This window comes from Miniopterus schreibersii (assembly GCF_964146895.1).
Source record: "Miniopterus schreibersii genome assembly, chromosome: 10".
In the NCBI taxonomy this organism is placed as follows: domain Eukaryota; kingdom Metazoa; phylum Chordata; class Mammalia; order Chiroptera; family Miniopteridae; genus Miniopterus; species Miniopterus schreibersii.
The window spans coordinates 63,037,595-63,062,704 of record NC_138110.1 but is presented as its reverse complement, the minus strand read 5'-3'; the positions used below and the strand labels follow the sequence as shown (position 1 = coordinate 63,062,704).

Below are 25,110 nucleotides of genomic sequence, written 5' to 3'. Positions count from 1 at the left end.
AGACCAAGGCCTTTTCTACACATTGCCTCCAAGAGCAGTTAATGGCTCTGCTACTGTCACATGCTGCCTGCCAGTCCGAGGAAGGGTGAGAGGAGGGATGACGACTAGAGTGAGGGACAGTGTGGGACTCTGGAAGAGGGCACCGGCTTTGGAGCAGCCCTGCTCATTGGCCACATCTGCATGTGCAGAATGGGCGTGAGAGCTGTTCAGGGGCGCTGGGGAGGAGGAATGCGATGCGCTTACAGGGTCTGACCCTCAGGAGCACCAAGGGAGGTGCTTCTAGATCCTTTGTCTGACCCCCACGAGGGTGTGGGCCCTGGCTGCCCACAGCAGCTGCACAGCAGAGCTGAACTAGCCTGCAGATATCCCCTTCCCTTGACATAGAAAAGATCTCTGCCACTGGGCTCCTTCCAGGGTACGTGTTCTGTCTCTATGCAGGAGTGACAGTTTGAGCCCCCTTATCACCCCCACCTCCTCAGAAAAAAGACGATATAAAGAAAACAGGCCGAGGGTCTTGTGTGTTTTCATGCTTTAATTCAGAGCTGTCTGCTGCAGGCACAACTCTGAACAAAAGGACAAAGGAGACACAGTAGATGCCCCTCCCCACCTCCCCCCTTCCCGGACCCCCTGAATGCTGTCAAGGGGATGGCTGAATATAAGAGTGCACTGTGACTCATTTGCACTGTGCCCCTAGGTCAGAGGGGATCATGAGGTCACTGGGCAAAGGCCCCTCAGTAGATCTTTGCCCCAGAACCCTGTCATTTGCCCATCCGTCCCCAAGGTGCTGTCAGATACCTGTGTGATGGTGATTGGGAAGGGTGTTCAGTGAAAAGCTAAGTTATACCGTTGGGAAATATTCAGTAAACTCCACTCGAGGCCAGCTGTGTGTGCAGAGCCCTGGCCCCGACTCTGATTCCTGCCTGAGCCTGGACCAGAGGAGCAGCAGGGACGCTCTGGCCTGGGCCCTACAACTAAGACGACACTTCCGGCCACTGGGCTCCAAAGGACTAGCAGTTCCAGAAAGTGGCTCCTGGAAACACTGTCCCTTAGGATCTAATCAGCTCTGGCAGAGGCTGGGGAAGGGGAGGCCCCAAAGATCTCTGCTCCAGAAGCAGAAGGCAGGAGGGAAAGGTCACAGCCCAACAGCAGGAGGTATTAAGCAGGTAACTGGAGAGTGAGCACTCAACAGCCCCGGCCCCTGGCCTTGCCCCGCAGCCCCACATTCTGTGCCCTGCAGAGTCGGGGGACAGGCCGCTGTGCCTCCACCGCCTGGAGCCACACAGGCAGCGCTGCACCTTTTGCATAGATGCGGACACTGAGCACACACACGCACACATCGTCCCAGGGTCACTCCCAGGGCCGCCGGGAAGCCGCTTCCTCCACTAACACAAAGAAAAAAAGCCTGTCGAAGGCCCCACCAGACCCCTCCCTCCCGAGAGAGGACCTTCAGTGCTGTGAGCAAGGGCCCCTGTGACCCAGACAGGCAGGTCTCAGGCCAGAGGAGGCACAGAGGGTGGCGGCTGGATACACCTTATCCAGAGGCCTTGGGTTCGAGCCCCAGCCAGCCCTTTGCCAGTGGCTTCTCCAGTAGCAGAGACAGCATGGACTATGGCCCAGCCCTGACCACGTCCACCAACACACAAGACACAATAGGAAGGCCACAGACAACAAGACGGACAGGAGCAGAGGGGCTGCGCAGCTCCACTAAATTCCAGTGGTGAAAAATACATAGGTTTTATGCTGTCAAACAGTCATACATTTATTTTCTCGGCAAAGCTTTGACTATTTCTAAGGAGACACTATGCAGCTCTGTAAGTACACGGCACAGGAGGCTGGGCTGGTGCCCTGTCCCAACTTGGCTTTGGATTGGGTTTATCCACTGCCCCTCCATGCCACGACCCCAGTGTCTTTGGGGCAGCCTTGGCTAGGCCCCAGGAGTTCAGGTTTGGTTCGGCTGGGGCAGGGGCTGCTCCACAAAGGATGGCTGGTCTAAGGCCCTGACCGAGGTGGGGGAGCTTTGGAGGCACAAGCGCATGGCAGAGGGGCTGTTGCCCCGATGGCTGGGTGGCCGCCCACTCCCAGTGCATGCAGGTGCCGCCCCCTCGAGTAGAGGGCACAGAGAGGAAGGGCAGAGCCCATGAGTCAGGCAACGACTGCCAGAGCAGCAAGTGGGCAAGCAACCTTGGCAGAGAACCAGAGTGGTCCCTAGGCCAGAGGGGTGAGTAGGACACAGTCCCACCAACCCCCCTAAATGTGGGGCTTAACTCTGAAGAGTAGGGGGACCACCGGGTGGGTATAAGCCCTGAAGGGAAAAAGGATTGGGTTTACTTTGTAAAATAATAATGGTAATAAAATATCAGCAGCTTTTCTGGGGGGGCCCAGATGTGGTCCCGGAAGAGGAGGGAGGACAATGTACCTTCCCAGGCCTACTGGGCTCAGGTTGGGAGCAGGAAGGCTGCAGGGCTCCCACCGGCCCCACCCCACCCCAACCCAGGGAACATCCCAGGGCACCTGCTTTGGCCTGGACAACATCATGGCTTCAGGGCCCCACCTCACCATTCATCCTGCCGTAATCCCCCCTGAGGCAGATAAGTAAGATTGAAGGACCCTCACCCTAGAAAGTAAGCAGCCCCCTCGCAGGAGGTCCGGAGATGCATGAGAACCAAGCCCCAAAGTGAACACAGTGCAAAGCAGAAGTTGAGCCTGAGGCCCCAAAGTTGGGGAGAGCTCCAGGGGCCATCATGGCCTCTGGCTTCTCATATCAGCTGAGGACTGCTGAGCCAAGTGGCCTCCTAGACCACAGGGCTTCATCTCTGCAGGCTGGAGGAGCCCCTGAGCTGCCAGCTCCTGCCTCCTCTCCTCGTGCTGGCACTCTCTGGAGGAAGCATTCCTACCCCAGCACTGAGCCTGTCTGGCTCAGCTCTTACAGGAAGAATTAGCTGACACGCCCAGAAGCGCCAGGAGGAAAATGGACTGTAGGGAAGGTATGGGATAGACAGACAGATGCAGAACCCACCCTGCCCTCTGCCACCTCTTGCCCATTACCATCTTTCCACCCAAGCGGGGAAAGTCTGAGCAGGCTGGAGCTCCAGCCCAGGCCCAGCAGTTCCAGACCTTGCTCGGAGTCCTGGGTCAGGTGTCTGTACTTTGGGTCGCAGCTGCCTCCATCTGAGGAGATAATACTGGTCCAGAAGCCGCCCTGAGGGCAAGGGGAGGCATGGAGTGATCAGGGAACTGAACAGGATGTGGAGGCGTGGGGGATGGGAGACTAAAGTGGGCGACTGAGGCCCAGCCTCTCCAGATCAATACACCAGAGACTTCCTGAGCAGGGGCTGCCCTTGTGTAGGGCCAGGCAGACGGGGCTGGGTTGAGGACTTCATCACGTTTCCTCTCTGCACTTTGTCCAACAGTGTGCCTCCTGCCTTTGGTCTCTCTTCCCTTCTCTCCTGTTCAAGATGTTGGGATGACCTCCTCCAACTCCAACTCCCAGCCCCTGACACTGTTAACATCCTGGAAAATCCACTTCCAAACCCAAAACTAAATAAATGATGCCCACAGGAATACATGAGAGGGAGGACGGCACCCCTACATCAGCGGTCAGGCCGCCCCAGCCACTGGCCAGGAAAGGCCTCCTCAGAGCTGGGAGCCCCCGCCTGCCGTGCTCGGGCCCTGCTGGCTCAGTGAGCGGCAGCTGATCCTGCGGATGGAGTGCAAGGCCACCGTGCAGCAGCCCCGCAGCAGGGAGCTGATGTTGTAAATGGGCTGGCCCTGGCGCCGCTGGGAGCGGCAGAGCCAGGCCACTGTGGGTACAGCTGGCACCACCACGGCCAGCAGATCCACAATGTAGTGTCGGCTCCAGTAGCTCTTGGGCTCCTTCTCGGCTGAGTCTGCCTCCTCCTCGTCTTCCACGGGGCACGCCACGCTCACCGACAGGCTGGGGTTGGGGTTGGCACCAGGCCGTTGTGAGGTTGGCCCGCAGGTGATGGGCTCCAGGGCCTCAAGCTCATCACCCACCGTCACCACCACTGCTGAGTTGGGGTCTCTGGGCCCTGGGGGGTGGGGTTCTGGCTCCGGGCACCTGGCCCCTGACTCGGGACCTGTCCCACAGACCTGGGCCTTGGTCACCTTCTCCAGAATGGTGTCTAGGTCGGGCTGGTACTGCACAAAGTCTGTCTGGATGGCACGCTCCTGCATGCAGCTGGCCTGCACGCCAGCCTCCATGCCACACAGCAGCTTCTCATAGGTGTTGCTGGCAGGGAAACGGGGACCCAGGCTAAAGGAGCTGTGCAGTGAGGCCTCCTCAGGGCCACAGTCCACCCCCGATGACAGCAGGCTGCTGGCCTCCAGTGCATCCGTCCGGCTCACTGTGTCATCATTTGCCACGAAGCCACTGTCAGCCCCATCCTCAGTGGAGGAGCCAGGGTGGTCCCCAGGGGGCTGGTCCCCACAGACGGCTGGGTCACTCAGCTTGGTGTAGGTGGAGCTTCGGGTGAGGGAGCGGGCGGGAGAACCGCCTGCTGACTCCCCAGCGCCGTCCTCCTTGGCCATGCCATTCTGGGCCACCTCCATGCTGTGCAGCAGTGTCTCCAGCTTCTTGTTCTGGATGTTTATGTCCATGAAGTACTTCTGCAGCCCCTTATCCTTGTCAATCAGGTTGTTCTTGACAGTGTCGATGACCTGCTTAAGCTGTTTGATCTCCTTGCGGGCCTCCTTCAAGGCCAGCTGGGCTTCCACACGGTGGCACTCCTCCTCGATCCAATCCTCCTGCATGCGTGAGAGCTGTGTCTTCAGGTCATCGATCTCCGTGTCCCTGTGAGCAGACGACACACACATGCTCATTACCTGGCCTGGCACTGCCACCAGGGAGGGACAGGCAAGGAGGGGGCTGTCACCAAGGTCAGAGGGCCTGCTGCTGCCTCACAGAGCTAAAAACAGGAGGAACTTCTCAGTGACCCCTTTTTTCTCTTTACTCCCCAGGGGAAGTGGGGGGTGGGACAGGGGTCAAGTGGTGAAGACAGGAGAAGCCTCCTCCTGGGTGGGGGAAGGAGAAATGGTGGTGAGAGACAGCACAGCACCTCCCCCCCCCCCCCCCAATACCAGGCCAAAATACAGACTGTCCATATTTAAATCCATTACCTACAGAACAGGCTAGACAATAGCGAGCCTCAATTTAAAAATGCTAGTGCTATAGAAACCTAATACATCCTTAAAAGTCTTAACATAAAACAACTAAATGAAACCTACGATCTGCTCTATAGAAAAGGATGTGGCCTCCTATTAAAGCTGGCTGGGGAAATTTTAAATGAAGGGCTATTTGGCCAGAGACCCTGGGAGAGGGTGGTGGACAGCTTTGGTTTTTATGAGAGGAATGACCACCTTCAATGTGGGGAGGGGGCGGCTGAAAATTCTACGTCTTCCCTCAAGCGGAGAGAGCAGAGGTGGATGAATGAGAGAGGGGTGAAACAGGGTGGCGCTCAAGAAGGCAAAGAAGGCAAAAAACTGGCACACAGCTGCTCCCGAGAGAAGAGGCAAGTGCCAGGTGACCCAGGGCCAGGCAGCTGGCAGCTACCTGAAGTCATCAAAGAGAACAGCTGAGGGCAGTGCAGGGGCTTGCCGGTGCTCTGGAAATGGGCTCCAGCTGGGCTTTGCTGGGAAAGGAGCCCCCAGCCGCTCCTTCCTCCCAGAGATACCCAGGGCCCTCGCTCCTCCGAGTGTGCAGTGTGTCCCCAGGGCTGCCGAGGGCTGCCCCAGGTCCCCTGGTCGCCTGCTCACCGGTCCTGGAGCCGATCCTGCGTGTCCTTCAGCCTGGCCCTCAGGTGCCGGATGCACACTTCCTTCTGCTGCAGTGGGGTCAGGTACTGCTCGGGGGTAGGTGGCTTGATGCCATGGTTGTCGCTGCACAGCGTGTACTTCATGGAGCGCCTGCAAGGGGGCTGTCGTCAGCCAGGAGGGACAAGAGGGGAGCAAGGCACAGGCCCTGTGCCTCCAGGGAGCAAGAGGACGCCAGCCTCACCACCCTGGTCCCCCACCACCAGAGGGCTCCAGGCCAGGCCTCCTGGATAGGGCCCGTGTGGGCCTGATAACACCCCATCTTTTTCTGGAAGGTGGGTTTTATTAAAGCTCTCCTGAGTGAAGACCACAGTGTCAGGGTGGGGAGCCCCGGGCTCCTCTAGTTGGGGTGGGGAGGCATACTACAGAACATACTTACACCTCCATCAATCCAGCCCCAGAGAGAGCTCAGGTGTCCAGTCTCCCAAACCGGAGCACGAGTTTGGGGCTGGAGGCCGGGGTGGAGGGCCTCTCCCTCTTTGTCATTTGCACACACGCTTACTTGGAGTGTACATCTGAGTACATGCCCACATATGTGAGTACACACCCATGCCCGAGCATCCCCAGAATCTCTCTGCTGCCCTCACAGGCACTTGCATGTGTGAGGACATCACCCCATGCATGCATTCATACAAATGCAAGCACTCCTTTACTCTGTGCACATGTGAACAAATGTGGACACTGCTGTGGCAGCAGGTTGGATATGCACTGCTCCAGAGGCCACATGCTCCCCAGCATAAGGTGGCACAGATGTGTGTACAGTGAGCACACCCTGGTCCTACCAACACAGAGGAGGAGGGAGGGCCGAGGCTTTCACCCAGGGAAGGAGGGCACCCCAACTTCACCAACAGACCATGGTCCCACTTCCTCAATCCCAGCTTCCTGCCTGCCAGCTATCCTGTTCATAAAGAAACTCCCTTGGATCTTGGCTTAAAAACCTGGGCATGTTTTCACCCAACTTGGCAGGGGACTTGCTGCCACCCAACTCTGCTCCTTTAGGGGACAGAACTCCCTAGGTCCAGGGAGAGGCAATGACATATTAAGGGCCTGGAAAGAGAGGCCCTGGTGAGGGCCATTTGCTGCAGCAGCCAGGTTGGAGGCAGTTTTAACAGTTTCGTAGAAGCTGTCTATTGTTTACTGAGGAAAACATACTTGTTAGTTGTAAACTGTTGAAGAGAAAGTGGCAATAGAAGTAGAGAAAAAGGAATGATTCCCTTCTCTGTACTCAACTAGTGGTTCCTACGTTTAACTCCAGCCAAGTCACATGTGCTCCTGTTTTCTGCGGCAAAGCACAGAGGCATGGTGTGGGGTGGGAGCTCAGGGGGTACTCCTCTGGTGGGCTCTAAGAAAACTCTTTCCAAAAGAGAAGCCAGCAAGAGCCGGGCACCTCAGGTGGCCTGAAGCCCCACGCACTGGTCCTGTAGACATCCTGGGACCCTACAAGGACTTTGACTAGAGGGGCACAGCTCTGTGGTGAGTAAAAGGAGGTCTTCTCCCTAGTCCAGGGTGGGGGAGAAGTTAGTAAGTGGTGAGGCTCAGAGAAGAAGTAACTATTTTAACTTTTCCATTTGCTTTCATGAGTGTTTTTTTCAATATACTATTTAAAACTCATACATTTTTAGTCACTAGCTCTACCTTTATGGGAAAATTTTATATATATAGGAAGAGAAATATAGTATAATTCAAGGCTTTCAGCTACTGATGACTTGGAATGCCTAGCTACCTGCAGTGAGGCCACAGCTGCGGCCCCTGCTCACCCCGCAGCAGCAGCTCTCAGGGCGGGAGAGGAGACCCTTCCACAGAAGCAGCTGTCAGCCTCAGGGGTGGGACTGCCTTGGGGGCTGCAGCTATGACATGCATTGCAAACATCTGCTACTGAAAGAAAAGGTATTCAAGTTGCCAATGTATGTTTTAAATAAGTGTACGCATCCATCTTCTCGTGCCCCAGTTTCTGGAGTGGGGTCACAAACAGAAGCTGGGGCATGGATCCTGCACATGTGTTTTCCATCACACATGTCACCCATCACTTGTGTCACCCATCGCTCATGTCATGGTGGAAACTCTGAGAATTGTTGCGTCAGCACGATCTGGACATTGCTTCACACAAATGACACCCTCTCCATTGGAATGGGCAAGACAAACCTTCCCAGGGGTGCTCTGGCCATGGGGGCGGCAGACCCGAGTCTTCTGGCCCATGACTTTCATGTAGAACCAGAGTCCTAACGCTGGCAGTTACCAGCTACAGGCCACCTACAGGCATCAACCCATTGAAGCCTCTGGGTTGTTAGCTCAGTGTTACAGATAAGGGGATGCAGACTTGGAGATGGCAAGTAACTGAATCCCAAGCCCACTTTCTTCTGTCTTCACTTGGATTTCACTGCTGGGGAAATAGGATTGTGCCGTCGTTACAGCTCTAACTTCCTGGTCTTTGAGGACCCCGAGCTCCCCTTCAGCTGGCTCCCCAACCCAATCCTGCTTTTCAAGTCTCCGTTCATCTTTCCTGAGAGCACAGCCTGGCCTTTGTCACACACTTTGCTTTCCAAAGCCACTCACCTCTGCCACCCTTACAGTGTCCCCCTGAGGAAAGAAAGATGGCAGGACTGCGAGCTGCCCTCCAGCACTGTTCCAGGGAGAACACTAACTCTCCCCTCGCTGCTGGTCCTGCAGCCAGTCAGTCACATCGCCCAGCTCCAGCCAGCAAGGTGCACACAGTATTTCCAGGGAAGGTGTCCCTTGTCAGGAGACATGAGCCCCTGGGGGCCGGCGTTCAGGGGGCTTTGGGCTTTCTAGCTTTTCCTTTCCTGGACATCAACCTGATGCCTGGAGGTATAGGAGCCACCTTGTAGCAACAAGGACAAGAGCTGTACACCAAGGATGGAGGAGCAGGAAGGCAGGAGTCGGGGCCTCTGATGCTCAGAGGGCTGCCTGCCTTTGGCTCCTTGTTCTGAAAGCATCACTCCTAGTTTGTCTAAGACACTGGCTTTGGATGTGTACAGTTGGATATCATCACACCCATCTCACAGATACAAGAATTGAGGCTCAGAGAGAGGAAGTGACCTACCCAGATTCACACAGCCAGTGAGTGTAGGGGTGGTTAGGACACCAACTTTCCCCCTCCCCGAGGGCGCCCAGGCTCCCAGTCAGCTGAGCCAGGCCAGGCTGGAGGGGAGGGGCTGGTTACCTGGGCGTGGGGCTGCCATCACTGCCCTTGCAGGAGCCTGAGTTGCTGCTGCTGCTGAGAGAAGAGGTGCCGTAGGCATCCCGCATGCTCACGGGTGGAGAGGTGCGCCTGGAGGCAGGAAGAAGGGGCAGGTGCTCATTCTGGCTGGTGGGCAGCTGCGGACACTGGGCGAACACCGCCAGGCCGCTGCGACCCAAAGGGCCCCCACTTCGGGGTCACCGCCGGGAGAGAAGCAGAGGGGGAAATGGGGACGCACAGACAGGGGCGACAGAACAGACAGTGCAAATCAAGATGGAAAACCAGAAGGAGGCCCGTCCTCCTGACTCCCCAGAACAAGAGTGGAGGCTGGGCAGGGCTGCATGCCAAGGGTGGGGCCCCATCTACCCTTAAAGGGGCCTCAACTTCCAGGGTCCCCACACCCGGAGGAGAAGGTCCCTGCATGGACTGAGTCACAGGTGGAGATGAATGGGGCAGGCAGGAGTAGAGACAGGAGGAGGAGCACACAGGGCTAAAAATCAAGGAAGGCCAAGTAAGCCTGCGAGGAAGGCCGCACGACATCCCTCCGTAATTGCGAAGCTCAAATAACAATACAGACGTGGGCTGGAACCAAGTGTTTTAAGTCTTCAGAGAATTTTATATCCACCGTGTTATTTGAACCCTTAAATAGTTGCAGGAGGAGGTGAGTGTTTGCAAGCCCATTTTAAAGATTGGGAAACTGGGGAAATGACTTGCAAGTTGGTGCAGAGTGGGACCCTCCCTCCTCCCATTCTCTGAGGCCAAGGCTCTGGGCAAGGGGGAAACTCACCTGCGGGATCCAGCAGAGGCCCGTCTACTGCCCTGCAGGGACATGGCCATGAGGCTGCGGGTCCGGGTGAGGGGTGGGATGGGTGGTGTCCCTGGGGCTGAGGAGAGAGGGCGCATTGGGGGGGCCGTGGGGAGGGCCGGGCCGGGCCACGTCATCCTCTCGCTGGGGCTGCTGCCCAGCATGGCTTCTCTTCTCACCCTTCAGCAGGGCACCCAGGACTGAGCAAGGGCCTGCCAGGCTCTGGCCACAGCTGGCTCCTGCCACTAGACTTAAAATGACTGGCAGAGTCTCAGGGCAGCCAGAAATCATCAGTCCAACCCTATGTTCTCCAGATGAGTGACTGTGTCCCACAGAGAGCAAAGGCCTTGCCCAAGGTCACACAGGCATCGGGGCAGGGCCTCCTAACCACCCACGCAGCACTGAGTCCTCTACGTTGCAAACAAGGCCCCCTGGATCCCTGACACTTGGACCCCCATCCCTGCGCTGGTCAATCCTCCCTCCTCTGTGGGGGCTGCAGGCTGAAGGACTCCTGGAGCAGGGCCAGGAACCCCAAGTTATGCTGGGCTAGTCTTGACGTCACCTTCCCAGAGTGCCTGTTGGCGTGTGGCTCGGGGCTTCCCGTCTACAAGGGGAGACAAGACAGACCAACATACCAGCACACGTGTAGAAAGACATATGGATACACACGGTCATGAAAAGGTACCATGTCCCTGGCATTCCAAGTGAACATGCTCAGGGGCCTTGTGCACGATGCAGGACATGCAGCAGGGCCCTCCCGCGCACGTGTTGCACACACACATGCCTCCACCCATCATGCAAGAGTGCATGCTCATTTTGGCATGCACCAGGAACTCAGGGCACAGGCTCAAAGCAGTTGAGGCCTGGGGGTGGGTGCGAGCAGAAGCCCTCCCATGGGGGTGTCTGAAGGGCTGCGCCCAGGAGAAAGTGACTATGCCTGTAAACCCATCCTTGGCCCACTTGACAAGTGGGTGGGGAGACTCAGGACCTCTGGCTCCAGCCTAGGAATCATTAGGCCCCTCTCCTGGGAAGAAGTTTGGGTTCCAAGGGCAGCCCTACAGGGGTTTAAGGAGTGGGAGGCCCCATGCTAGGCTAGGTGTTAGCTGCTGTGGGGAGATGGCTGCATGGGATCAGCCCAGAGCTCCTGGAGTCGGAGGTGGAGGAACCTGGGCCCTTTGCAGTCAACATGCTAGTCCTGTGCCAGCTCCAGAGACCTGTTCCCTTCTTCCATGTTCAGAGTGGGGACTGATAGAGGCCTGGGTTACAGGAGACTTGGCTGAGGACACTGTACCCCAGACCTTTCCCCATGCTGGGAAACAAGCGTTCACCAAGCCCCGCTCGACGTCAGATCCCAGGCCAGTCAGACCCCAGGCCAAGCAAGTTACGTACATTACGCCATGGACTCCTCCCAATAGCCCTATGAGGAAGTGCTGTGATTAGTCCCCTCTACAGATGAGGAAGCCAATAGGGAAGGGACTTCCCCAAGTCACACCCCAGCGTGTGGCAAGGCCAACACCAGATGCCGAGGGGCTGGATCTCCAACCCTGGAGTCCCCGCACCAGGGCACCGCCCCTTCCCACATCAGGGCCTCTGGGGAGCCTGGTCATCCTGGCCAGCGGCGGGGCTGCCTCCTGAGCAGACAAAGGCGCTACTCAGGTGGCCTGTTTCCTGGCTGTGACACAGATGCGGCCTGTTCCCCTGAGGGCTTGGACATAGCCAGTATTGTCTGTGCGGAGGTGTCAGATGCCTGCGCAGGAGCCTCCAACACCATGCCTGTCACCTGAGCTGCTCGCCCTTGCTCGATGACTTGTCCTACTCATCATGCCCCGATCACTCAGGCAGGGCTCCTGGAACTCTAGGGTCGCCACGTGGCAGCAACAATGGTGCTGGGGCAACAGCTGTGCCCTCACACTTGTCAGGAAGGCCACCAACGGCTGACTGCCACCTGCCTCCTGAGCACAGGAGGGCTAAACTAGTAGCAGCTAGGGCAGGGCTGAGGATAGTCCTTCCTCATGGGTGGGCAAAGGCTTCAAGGATCACCTGTCATGGACTGAACCCTTTGTGGCCAGGTGACCGTGCTGAGTGCCCCGGCCCATTTCTTCAAATATCAACCCTTCAAGGCAAGCAGGATTTATGATCACATTTTGGCCAAGGTCAGGCGGCTGCAGGTCTGACAGACCCTGGTTTCTAGCTCCAGCCAGCCTGGCTTCACTGGCATCATCCCAACCTCCCTGTCTCCCTCTGCTTTTAGGAGGACACAAAGAAGAGGCTGTGCCTTCAGAGGACTTCTTAGCAGAGGCAGGACTCAGAACTGAGGATGAGCCTTGCTCTTCCAAGCCAGCTTGGATGAGTGCTGCTAAGTAGCTTAGGCAGCAAAGGCCAGGTGGGATTCTAGGCCTAGGTCCTGGGAGGCAGGCAAGATGCCCAGTTTGCCTTGGAGCTGCATGTGGCCTTGGTACAATGAGGGCTTTGTCCCAGCTGTCCCTGCCCCTACCTTGCTTGGCAACCCCACTCCGCCTCCGCTTGAGCTCCCTCTTCCTTCCTCTCTGGTCTGGGGGTGGGAAGGGGACTGCGTTTGTACCTGGATGGAGCCACCAGTCTCCTGGGAGGCCATAGCCAGCCATTCATCCAGGACAGAGTTGGAAGTAGCATTTCCCCTGCTGGGACAGGATCTTGCAGGCAGGGGTCCCTCATGGGAGGGTAGAAGTCACCCAGGCCCACAGGGAGCCACCTTTCTAGGATCCTGCTCAGAAGTCTCAGTGTGGAGCCTGTGCTCTCTCAGTCCCTCCCTCCCCTCTAGGCCCCTGAGAGAAGGCAGGTTGCCATGGCATTTGCCACCATGCTGCCTGCTTCGCCGGGGTCCCACAGGCCTGTCCCTAGGTGGCCAAAGACTGCCACTTGGAATATAGGGTAGAAAGGAAACCCTTAGCCATGGGGAGCTGGACGCATAGTCTCTCGTCACCCCAGAGTAAACCCAGCCCCTTCTTGTTCCAGCCTCCCTTCAGTTCCCCACCCTGCCAAACCATGGCAGCCCTGCTGTACCCACCCCTCTGATTAGTCCCTCACCCATCCAGCATTTCCCGAGGACCCACAATGGGGGTCCAGGAGAATACAGCAGGATCTAGGAGACAGAGGAGGGAAGATGCAGAAATAAAGTCAAACGGATCTGGCTCAAATCCCAGCTCTGTCACCCTCCAGCTGCATGCTTCCTCATCTGTACGTGGGGCTCTGACAGAATGCGCCTCACGTGGTCACTGTGAGAATAATGCGGGGTAATGCATGCGTGGGGCTTAGCCCAGTGCCCATCACACAACAAACACTCAAAAATCGGAACTGCCAATATTTTAGACGTACATAACTAATGTAACGTGAACTTCAAAACACAAATGCATTCAAGGCATTATGATGGCCTCAGGAAAGTCAGGGAAAGCTTCTCCAAAAAGAAATTTACACTGGGTCTTGAAGATGAACAGGAGCTCGCCAGGCAGAGAAAGTGAGTAGGAAGAAAGAAGCCTGGGCAAAGGCGGCACAGCTGCTGGGAAAAATAGGGGACCTGGTGAGGGCAGAGTCACAGTGGGGGTGAGGCTGCAGAAGAAGGCAGGGCCCAACCACACAGACCTACATAAGCCAGGATCTTGTCCTGTGGTCAACAAGGAGTCATGGAAGGACCTTAAAAGACAAAGGAATACAATCGGACTTGCATTTTAGAAAGCCCCTGGGTAGGGGACCTTTGTGGAGTATGGCTGCGAGGGGACCAGAATAGAGGCAGGGAAATGAGATAGGAGGTTATCAAAAATTCCCAGGTAAGAAATTAGAAGGGCACAGCTCAGGGTGGCAGTGGGAGCAATGGAGAAGAGGGCCTGACACTTCCTCAAAATTCATCAGAGGCCCTGATTAAGTAAAGATCAGGGCAAAATTCTTAATCCTGGAGTCTAGGGCCATCTCATCTGTACCCTTCCAACTTGCTCTAAGTTGCTTGCTGACCCCCCAGGAATGCCCTATTATTTGCACCCACAGCTCTGCATGGGCTGCCTGTCCATCCTGCTGCACCTTCCCTGCCCTGTCCTCATGCATACATCACACCCTGGGACTTCTCCCGTCACTTACTGTCTTGACCACTTAGCATGCCATGCCTGGGGTTGAAACACCCCCCTCTGGGGAGTTCCATAAAAATAAACACAATCAACACACAACTGTAAGTAACACAATGGTTTAAATAGGCACATCTGATAAACCAAGGGGCTGGATTAGATGGTCTCTAAGATGCTTCTCTGATTCTATAATTCTAGGGCTGTTAATGAAGTGATGGACCCTCTCCCATTGATGCTTTCTTCTCCTTTGACTACAAGGACTCCTGAGTTTCAGTTTCCACAGCTGCATCCTTCAAAGAGACACTGGCATTTTCCTCAATCAGCAAGTCACAGGGGAGAAACCAGGTACTTGGGTTAATCTAATATTTTAGCTAAGTGAAAGTCCCTGTATATACTATAAATTATCCCTTTTCAAAGAATTAGCCATCAATAAAAGAAGAAAGCTATCCTAAAATCCATCCAAGGGAACAGAACAATCTGTGTCTGATGACTCAAGCCTCTGACAGCTGTGGAAAGCAGAGCTTCACAACCAACAGAATAGAACTTGGGGAGGGGGGTCCTCTCCCTGCCAAGGCAACACCAGAATGCAGAACGTTCCACCCATTGCACAGCAGAGCGCCTGGCGCTCCTCGAATGCTAATGGCGAGAGAAGTGGGAGATGAAAGACCAGCCTGGGAGTGTTCCAAGCAGAGCACTCGGGAGCTCAGAGAATTCGTGCTCTGAGCACTGTTCACGGCTGAGTTCAGTAAACCTTTCCCCGCTTCACAAGGCAACTTCTGAGCCACCACGCTCCTCTGCCCTATCAGCCAAAGGACCTTTCTTCCTGGACTTGGGAAGGGAGGCATGGTGGCACTTCTCCAGCTTGCTTCCTGTTTCCTGCCCAAGCTGCCATCAGAGCTGGAACCACGGATGGGAGCCCCTGGACTCCTCCTCACCGTGGCAACCCCAGCACAATGGCAGGGCAGACCCACAGCCAGGCCAAACGCTGTCTGGCTTCCCAAGGCAACCAGCATGGGACTGAGGGCTGAGGTGGCTGCTGCACAGGAAGGCTCTGGTAGTCAGACGCCAGTGGTCTGGAAACCACCCAGAGAACTGGCCTCCGGGACTGCTCAGGGGTGAGCTCGGCTGCCTTCCCCACTGCACCTGAAGAGGCTCCTCTCGTATGTGTTCTACATATGGACGATCTGAAGTAAGACTACTTTTTAAAAAGGATTTGCAGATTAAAAATCTATGTAATATGTATTTCCCATGATGAGAGGCTACTTCACATCCGATAGGATGGCTATAATGGAAAAGGTGGGCAAGCCCAGGTGAGAATGTGAGGACACGGGGCCTTCCTGTATCGCCGGTGGGGTGTGAAATGGTGCAGCGGCTGTGGGAGACAGTCTGGCGGCTCCTCAAACGTTAAACAGAGTTACCACACGATCTATAAATCCCACCAGTGGCACATACCCCAAGGAATAGACAATGGTGTTTAAAGAAAAACTTGTACAGGAATGTTCACAGCACACGAGTCGCAACAGCCCAAAGGAGGAAACAACCCAAACGTCCATCGATGGACGAAGGATAGGTAGATACATGAACTGGAGTACCATTTAGTCACAAACAGTAACGAACCACTGACGCCTGCTGCCACATGCACCAACTTCAAGACATGATGCTAACAGAAAGGGGCCGAACGCAAAGACCACACACTGTATGGTTCCACTCATAGGAAATGTCCAGAATTGGAAAACCCATAGAAACAGAAGGCAGATTAGTGGGGGAAGGAGAAATAGGAAATGACTTAATTGGTATGAAGTTTCTTTTTGGATTGATAAAAATGTTTTGAAATTAGATAGTGGTGATGGACACACAACTTTGTGAATATACTAAAAACCCTTGAATATAACTTTTAAAAGGGTGAATTTTATATGAATTATATCTCAATAAAACACAAATTTAAAAATCTATATACTATATATTTAACATGAACAGTTGTAAAAGGACATGCATGGTCCAGGAAGGGGAGGAAACTGCCCAGGATGGCTCAGCAAGCTGCGACAGGACAGGAACTAGAATCGGGCCTCCTTCATTTTCCTGGTTTCAGGCGCTTCCCTGCTGCTCCTGACTGAGTCAGCCTGGAGCAGACAGGCAGCTAGGACTGCCCCTTTTGAAGGCTCTGCAAATCCACACACCCCATCTGGTCCTCACACGTTCGTTCCCTGTGGAGGGAGGCCAGGTAGAGACTATTCCATCTGACACATGGGAAACCCAAAGCTGCAGAGGCTACAAGGTCACTCAAGGTCATACCTTGGACTGCCACGTCATGAGCACCTGCATTTCTACAGCAGCATGAAGGTCTGGGATACAAGAGTTCTGGGACACATATCATTTTGCCACACAAAAGAGGAAAAATCTACTTGCCCAGAAGACTCTCAGACCATGGTGAGATGAGAGGGTTATGTCCCTATCCTGGCTTCCTCGAGCTTCCATAACGGCAGACATCACAGAAACAGGAGGTAAGCAGGACAAGGAAGACTGTTAAAAAGGAATTCTTCATGTCTTCTCCTAACCAGTGCAAGTCTCTCCCTGTTCCTCCAAGAATCAGACATGTGGGCAAAGGAGAAGCCCTCCCTGTAAGGATCACTGTTCTCAATTCTTGCAGTAGCTGCTGCAACCCAGTCTTTAGCCCAGGCACTGGGCTAGCCCAGCACTGAGAGACTCTCAGCTCCCCTGGGCCACATCACATGGTCCCTCTCGGTGACCTTGGGCCTTAACTTCTTTCAGCTGCCTTGTGAATTCAGTGGGAATCACCCTCCTGACCTTGCCTGTCTCTCCAGGGTCCAGCCAAGGCAGTGAATCGAGGGATGGGGAAGTTCTTGGACAACTGGAAGACTGAACATTTCTTGCTATGACTACTACCACCTCTCTTTTCTCTTCTTCAGAGATAGTCCTTGCTTTACCCCCTCAGGGCACGTCAGAGCAGGCCCAGGGGGTGACTCTGAAATTCCTGGCACCTTCTGCCAGGCCAACTGCCATGGGTGGCTCTCCAGGGCAGTGTCTGGCAGGCCTCTTATATGGGGAGAAGTAGCAGGTGGAACACAAGTTTCCATCCCTTCACCGTCCAGCTGCGTGCTAGGGCTCCCCTCTGCAGACAGCATGGGGAGGTGTGGGGAACGGAGCAACCGTGGGGCTAGCCCCAGCCTGGCAGCTGCCTGGCAAATGGCTCCTGGCAGATGGAGGCGCTTCAGTGACCTTGGCCGCAGCATATGCTTCCCTGGGCTTCCTGGCTGATAGAGCTGTCAAGCCTCAGCCTGCTCCTCTACCTGCCCTCTGCTCCTGAGGTTTCAGCTCTAAAGCATCATAGGAAGGGGAAAAGACAGGGCCTTCAGCTCTACAGATTCTCCCTTTTTTCCATGTCTCTGTCCCGGTTCTTAGGATCCTTCAGTCGGTGTCCTCCCTGCTTTTATCCCAATTACCAACAAGAGTTAACACACTCTCAGAATTCTAGAACGGAAAGGATCTTGGGTAGGCTTTCTCACAGTCCATCATTCTATGAGAGAAACTGAAACCCAGAGAGAGCGTGTGGTTTTTCTGGGGTTGCACAGCAAGTGGGATCAGAGCCTGCGCTGGGAACTTGACTACTGATTCTAGTGAGCGAGCTCAGCCCCCACCCTCACTCACATTTGAATCCAGGCAAAAGCTCAATAAAGTAGGAACAGAGGGTGGCTTTATGAGTAAAGAAGTCATGGGAAGAAAGCCTAGAGGTAAGACAGGAGAAGTCTCCCCAACTTTAAGGCAGCTCACAAATGACATGTAGTAAAAGATACATGGAATTCTGGGCCCAGGAAGAAGGGAACACCACAGCCTGATCACAAGCACAAACAAGGCAGCAATAATAAGGCTAAGACTTGACTCCGAGCTTCCTCGCCACTGATGCAAAAAGAGAAATTATGCCCAGTCTTCTTGTTTTTATGGTTAAGGGAGAGTGGGAAGTGGACCGATTCTTTAGGAGAAATAAAGCCCTCCCTAAAATGAATGCTAAAAGAAACATTTTTACATGGGATGTGCTGTAGAGGTACACGGCTGCCTATTGGGAACTTGCAAGGCAAGGAGGGTCCTAAAATAGAGGAGAGACGATGCTCTCAGAGCTCATCCAGGTAACCCTGTGTGTGCTGTGCTTTGCTGACATCAGGGTGAAGGACTTGCGGAGCACAAGGACCAAAGGGCTAAGGGAGTGTGGCAATGTATCTGATCTGCCTGGGACTACTGCCCCTTTCCATGGAGATAGTTCCTGACTCAACCTAAAATCAGAGAGCTTCTGTCTTCCTGGGAATCCAAAACAGGGAACCACATAAACTCATTCATACTCTGTCATTCAAATTTCTCTCTCATTCATATTCATTTCCTCCTTTCTCTCCCTCCCCTTTACCCGGCATTTCGTGACAATCTAGTCCAACTGCCACGTTTTCTAAGCAGAAAACAGAGGACTTGCCAAAGGCCACAGTCTGAGCTACAGGAGCAGGGACATCAAGCTGAAAGCCAGCTAACTCCATGCACCAACCACCCTGGGTGTGCTGCTCCTGTTGGAAGCCAAGTCTCATCTATCTCCTTGAAGTTCCTGGGGGCTCTGCATAGAGATACTGGCCCAGCTCATCCAACCATTTCTGTTTTAGCCCAGGAACCATGCTGATCCCACGTCAGCGCCCTTCATCTCTCCTCCCAGACCATCTTTCTTTCTCTAGCTGCCAGCTTCTCTGCCATACTGAGCAGCCAATTCCTGTCCAGCTGATTTCCAATGGCATTTCCCACGTCAAACTGAATTCGTTTGCCTTTGCTAAGACCCAGGGCCTTCGACAGGGTCCAACATGGCTCATGCTTCCTGGAAGAGGGTGGGTAATTATAAATCCCTCTCCCATGAAGCCTTCCCTCTCTGGAGAAGCTGCCCCACACCTTAATTTAGCTAAAGTGAACATTTAAAAATGTTTTAGAAAGGAGATTCCGTAAACATCTATGTCCTATTTAAAAATCCCTTTGTCACTGAGAGGCAGACTAACCTAACAGAAAGAAATCATGTCTTTGGGCTCAAATATGCCTGGATTTGAATTCCAAACTCCACCCCCCACCATCTTAATGACAGCAGGAATGCCACTTCACTTCTCTGGGCCTGTGTCATCAGATGATGCCATTCCTCTGCTCAAAACCTTTCCCAGTGGTCCCATCTTGTTCTCATGGTTAAGGGAAGCGAAAGCTCTTGGATTGGAATGGAAGCCAAAGTCCTCGCTGTGGCTAATGAAAAGCCCTTCGCTCTCTGACCTCGCCTACCACTCCCCTCATTCATGCTGCTCTAGTCACTCTGCCTCCGTATACACTCCCGCTCAGGGCCTTTGCACACGCTGCTCCCCCTGCCCAGGGTATTTTCTCTCCCTTCTGGTCTTTGCTCCAATGTCACCTTCTCAGTGAACCTTCCTTGACCACTTTATTTAAATTACAACCTTCCCTCCCCTAGCACTCCCTCTCTTTCTTTCATGCTGTTTTCTCCACAGTCCTCAGCAACAGCTTATATATTTATGTATTTATTTTGCTTACTGTCTCTAGAATATAAGCTCCAGAAAGGTAAGGATATTGGCCCATTTTGTTCTTTACTTAATTCCCAGCGCCCGGACCAGTGTCTAGTACACCACAGGCCTTTTATAAATATTTGCTGAAAAAACACATAGATCTACACTCATTGACATCACCACCTAAGCAAGTAAAACTTCTTAGTAAACCAAGAAAGGGGCAAAAAAAGCTGTGGCACTTGCTCACGTTATTATAGTCTTTTTTATATAGTATCCTACTTAGGTGGCTTGTCTCTCCTACTAGATTAGGAGCCGGAAAGGTTTCGGTCATCTCTGAACCTTCAGCATCTAGCAGGTCTTAAGTGCTACACTTTTAATAACCACATCTTAAGGGAAAGCATGAAAGCAGCATGGTTTTTGAGCTGCCATTTGTTTAATCAGCGTCCTGACAGGGGCTGTCTGTGTGCTCCACATTTATTCTCTCAGTTCCCCCCTTTTGTCGCCCCCACAGGCTATGGTGTGTTCTCTCCATTTTACCCCTGAGGACGCTCAGGCGACAGAGACCAGTGAACCCGCATGAGAGCGCATGGCAAGTAGGTGGCAATGCTGAGAGTGGAACTCAGAACTGATGCCAGCTGCCCCTCCAGGTAACAGCCGCACTCAAAACCCAGTTAGTTCCGCCAACAACCCCAACTCCTGACAGCAGCCCTGGAAAAAGACGAAAGATACACAGGTGATCCTCATGATTCGCGGGCTGTGCATTTGTGAATTCACCTACTCCCTAACATTCATTTGTAACCCTCAAATCCATGCTCCTAGTTCTTGTGCAGTCGTTCTCAAAACGTGAGGTGCCTGATACCCAGGTGTTCGGCTGAGGTGGAACAAGGCAACCCCCCTGTTCCATTTCTCAATCCTTCAACAAGCTTCCTTTTAGTGGTCTAATGTCATGTTTGTAACATTTACATGCTTTTTGTTGATTCTGCCATTTAAAAAGGCCCCCGAGTGCAGTGCTGAAGTGCTGTCCTGTGTTCCTACGCACAAGAAGCCCATGATGTGCCTGATGGAGAAACTGTGTGTCGGAAAAGCTTCATCCAGGTAGGAATTACAGAGCTGTTGGCATGGGCTCAATGTGAGGGAATCAACAATCTGTTGAGGGGTCTTTAAACAGAAACACACGAGACAAGGTTACGTATGGATCAGCTGGTGAAAGTGTTGTGACCAGAGGCTCCCAGGAGCCTAGCCCTGTACTTTCCCTCAGGAGCGCTGGTCCAATACTCACTAATTCAGGGTTTGCAGCAGCATTATAGACCATAACTATTACAAACGATAAGACTTGATGGCACTAAGCACACCTGTCCCTCAGACACATTAGGTCTAGCTGCGCTTACATACAAGTGTGCACACATAATCACACATCTGCGCGCTCTCCGCTCTGTGCACCGAACACTGCCGTCAGCACCAGCACCAGCAGCCTCCTCCGAGGGCCGGAAGGAAGATCACACAAGAGCTTGGGGTAGATACCCCTGGATTCACCTGGGAGTTATGTGCCCTCAAGCCAGTCACACTCAGGGCCAATTTCCTTATGTGTGTGAGGTTCATCATTGTCGTGACCACGAAGTGAGGTCAAGCTGCCATGTACAGCATCTAGCACACAGCAGCCCATAGGCCACAGCTGGGATATCGTTTCTGGCAAGAAGCAGGGAAGACCTTTTAATGCCTAGGGATTTGCCGAGGGTGTGTATGGGGGCCCAGGAAAGCCAAACTTAGGGCCTCTTTCTCCTTAGCAGGTGATCTTCCTGCTCTTGCAGGCCTGGGCCTCACTCTGCCCAGTGCCGTGTCCAGCAGAATTTGTAGACCAGGAATCCAGGAACCAGAGGGTCCAAGCCAGAAGGGCTCAGAGTCAGGCGACCCACAGGCAGCTGAACCTGGCAGTCCATAGGCCCTCTCATGCCTGTAGACCACTTTCCTTTGGCCTGCATGTGTATATATTTTAATTTTAGTCAACATTTATAAATTGAGAGATTTTATATTTTAATAAGTCCAGATTTCTAGCTTGTCTTAAACAACCCAAAGATCTTGCAGTTCCGTGTCTCATTCCAGCACAGCAAAGATGGGTTGAGGCTGAGGAGTGGCTCCTTTTTGCCAGCACTTTTATCAGAGCTCTTGCTCTTATATCCAGGCTGTCTGGGTAGCTGCCTGGCATTGGAGTTTGAGATCTCTTACGTAGTAGATCCCATTTGATAGGGAGAGGGTCTGAGGTCAGGGTGGGTGGCACCAGGTCAATCAGTGGTAGAACTGGGACTCAAGCCCTAGGCTTGCAGCTCTGAATTCAGGGTGCTGGGATGCACAAGGAGGTGGGGAAACACAGAACAGGGGACTTGGGCTGAGGGGGTCATCCTGTTCAGGAAAAGGCTTCTGGGTTAAAGAGGTGCATCAAAGAGCACCAGCCCTGGCTGCGGTCAGCAAGAAGCACTCTTCCTCCCACCTGCTGGCAAACATGGACATCCCCACCCTGTAAGATAAACTGCACGGGCTCTGTTGACACAGTGCTCTCAGGTGTCCCTCCCACCTGCCTTTCCCCGGAGCAGGCGGAGATCTTCATAATCATAGGGGCCCCTAGGGTGGCGCGCAGAGCAGGGGCTCTGTTCTAGGGCAGGATCCCCCTGGAAACCTAGTTCTAAGGAGACTGACCATGAACTTTAGCTTCCACATCTGAAAAACAGGGTTTCGATGGTGAAGATTTAATTAGATAACTCATGCAAAGAGCCTGGCACACGCCACCCGATGAACCCTAGCTTCTTTCCCTTAGTTTATAAACCAAGGCCCAGAGACAAGTGAACAATTCACCCCAAGGAGGTCATGAATGAAAACGTGCTCTGACTGGGTATTTCGTAAGTGTTAAATATATGTATATTTATGAAAGTAGTTATTATAGTCTAAAAGTAGCACGTACCTTTTTAAAAAATCTCCAGTTTTGCTACTCAAAGACAAACCACTGATTAATTTTATTGCTGTCCCTTCTACTTATTTTCTAGATTCAGGAAAAAACTTTCTCTTTTTTTGGAGTATGTGTGTGTTAGTTTCACACAGTTATAACAATGTTAGATATGCATCTTTGTATCTTTAAAAAATTTAACATGGTTTAAGAATTGCCCATAACATGGCATATGCTTTATGAAAGGTATTTTATGGGCTGGAAAATATTTCATTTCATGGGTCCACTGTAGTTAACATCCACCCTCTGTTGAACATTTAGACTTTCTCCCTATCAAAAAGAATTCTATAATAGATATTTCTGTGCATAATTACGGTTCTGTATTCAGAACGATTTCCTAAGGATGGGTCCCCAGGAGATTTATAGGATCAAAGAATGTGAAGATGCTGCCAAACAGTTTTCCGAAAGGGCTGGGTGGCCGGTTAACTCTCCTTCCCCACAACACGTGCAAATCAGCTGTGTTTTCCATTTGACAAAACCACTGGCACTGAGCCTTGCTTCCTAAAAGGCAAGGAGTTCAAGCTCAAACACAAAACTACCAAGATGACTATTTTTGTCTCTCTTTGGCCTCGTGGCTAAGGGAGAAACTGAGGCCTCCTGGAGAGACCTGGCTGAAAAGTGGCCTAGCTCCAAGATTGAAAGCGACTCCTCCCACAGCTTCCCTCTCATAATTATAGCACTTGTCTGTGTGGCAGCTCTGGCCAGGCCACTTCAGTCAATATTTACCAAGTGTCTACTGGGCTGGGTCCTCCTCTGACAGCCCCAGTAATTGAAGCGTGGGTCTGAGTGGGAAGGGGTGAGCAGGGGAGGGAGTGAGCCTCCGTGCAGAACTCAGGAGGAGCCCTGGAGTGGGGCTCTGAAGGACGGCTGCAGAGCTGCCTGTGGAGAAGCACACCAGACTCAAGGCAGGGACGGGGTTAGCACTGCAGCAGTGTGAAGGAGCCAGAGGACCACATAGTGTGGGGCAGAGGGGAGCAGGGAGGAAGGCTGGGAGTGCCACTGGAGCCCACAGGACGAAGTTCTGCGCAGACCAACGACAAGGTCAGGTCTACATTATAGAAGACAACCCTGCACCAGCCCTGCTGAGAAGGGAACAGAAAGGGATGAGAGGCACCAGGCAAGGTAACATGGGAGTAGAGGAGAGGAAGTGAGGGAAGCAAAGATGGATTCGAGGGAATTTAAGAGGCAGACTCTCCAGGGCCCCAAAGAGTCGGGCTGTGGGGAACGTGGGAGAGGGAAGAGTGTGATGATGCCCAGGCCTCTCGGTAGGCTGGAGTGATGGACACTAATCACTCAGTCTCCCTCTCCCTTAACCACAGAACCCTATTTTTGTTCACAGTGGCAGTATAGTCAGCTAAAACATACTAGTGCCCAAGTGACATGGCAGTTCTGGCCTGTGCACTATAAGCAGCAAGGTGAAGGTGGTTGAGAAGGATTCTCTGGGCTCAAGAATCTGGCTAGTTGTGGATTCACTGGCGAGGGCCAAGAGAGCAGTAGGCACCATGCCTTTAGGGGCTCAGAGTCTTCCCAGGTGCCAGGAAAAGGGGCCCTGAGAGAGCTCCACCGTCCACCTCCCCTGGGACACAGCAGACAGTGCAGCAGCTCTGCCACTGACTCACAGGCCCAAGGGCACACACTCTCGATCTCTTGGTACCTATGTCCCCATTTATTAAATGGAGATAACACCCCCCACCTCACAGAGCTGTGGTGACCTGACCTCTGCCTGCCTTGTCAGCTTTGTCTCTATCACATATCCTTCTCAACCACCGTCACCAAGTCACTTTGTGGACTCACCGTGCTTTGGCCTATATGGTGCCCTCTGCCTAGAAAGTGCTTCAGAGCTTCTCTACCTACTCAGCTTCCGAAGCCCAATTCAGGCATGGGCGCCCGTGCAGAGCTCCACAGGAGACAGAGCTCATGGCTCCCTCCATGGGGGGCCCCTGCTTGTGTCCCTTTTGAAGCAATTCTCACACTAATGGGACACAGGCTGTTTACGCACATCTCCATCTGGGGACCACGAGCTTCCATGTTCTGAGGGTTTCTAAGCATCACACACACGGCTTAAGCAGCTGTGCTGCTGGTGAGCTGTGCAGGGCCGTGGCAGAAGAGATGAAGATGTCCTCAACCAGGCTCTACAAAGCCCAGAGCAAGGCAGAAAATTTCCCCAGCACTGCTCCAGCCAGCACATCCCCAGACCTGGCCAGTGCAGAGCTCGACAAACCTTCCTTAATGAATACATGGCTCCCCCTCCTATGCCTTCCAGGGCCTTTTGATGGCAACAGATGGTGCCTGAAGTTGGGATGGTTGGCTAGAGGGGTCTGCTCCGGCCTCTCACCCACAGAAAGGCATTGCTGTGCCCACCTTGCAGACAAGGTGAGAGGAGCTCAGAAAAGTCACCTGGCTCACCTAGGGTCACAGGAAGAAAAGAAATCAAGGCACCAGCCCTGGGCCTGCTCAGGGGTCAGAGGTCTGTGTGAACTCTGACGCTACACCCCACAGGGTCTCAGGGACTCAGGCTCCCTGTTTGCAAAACGAAGCTGTTGAGACGTGTGAACGTTAAGTGCCTGTGGGTGCTGGCTTTCCATGATTCTAGATGTTAGTGGGGAAAAGCTAAATTCAGAGGCAGGCGTCTCTCGGGAAGCCAGTCC

The 25,110-nt window shown here is 53.5% G+C and overlaps 1 protein-coding gene across 1 annotated transcript; it reads right to left on the bottom strand.

Annotated features, from left to right (window-relative positions):
• Window positions 1–516: 516 nt before the first annotated feature.
• On the bottom strand, window positions 517–9,997 carry SNPH (syntaphilin; the record flags this gene model as incomplete). Its single annotated transcript, XM_081148422.1, has 4 exons — window positions 517–4,810; window positions 5,773–5,922; window positions 9,011–9,118; window positions 9,816–9,997. 4 exons carry the CDS (start codon window positions 9,995–9,997, stop codon window positions 3,634–3,636), a joined length of 1,617 nt encoding a protein of 538 aa, XP_081004548.1. The 3' UTR covers window positions 517–3,633.
• Window positions 9,998–25,110: the final 15,113 nt, after the last annotated feature.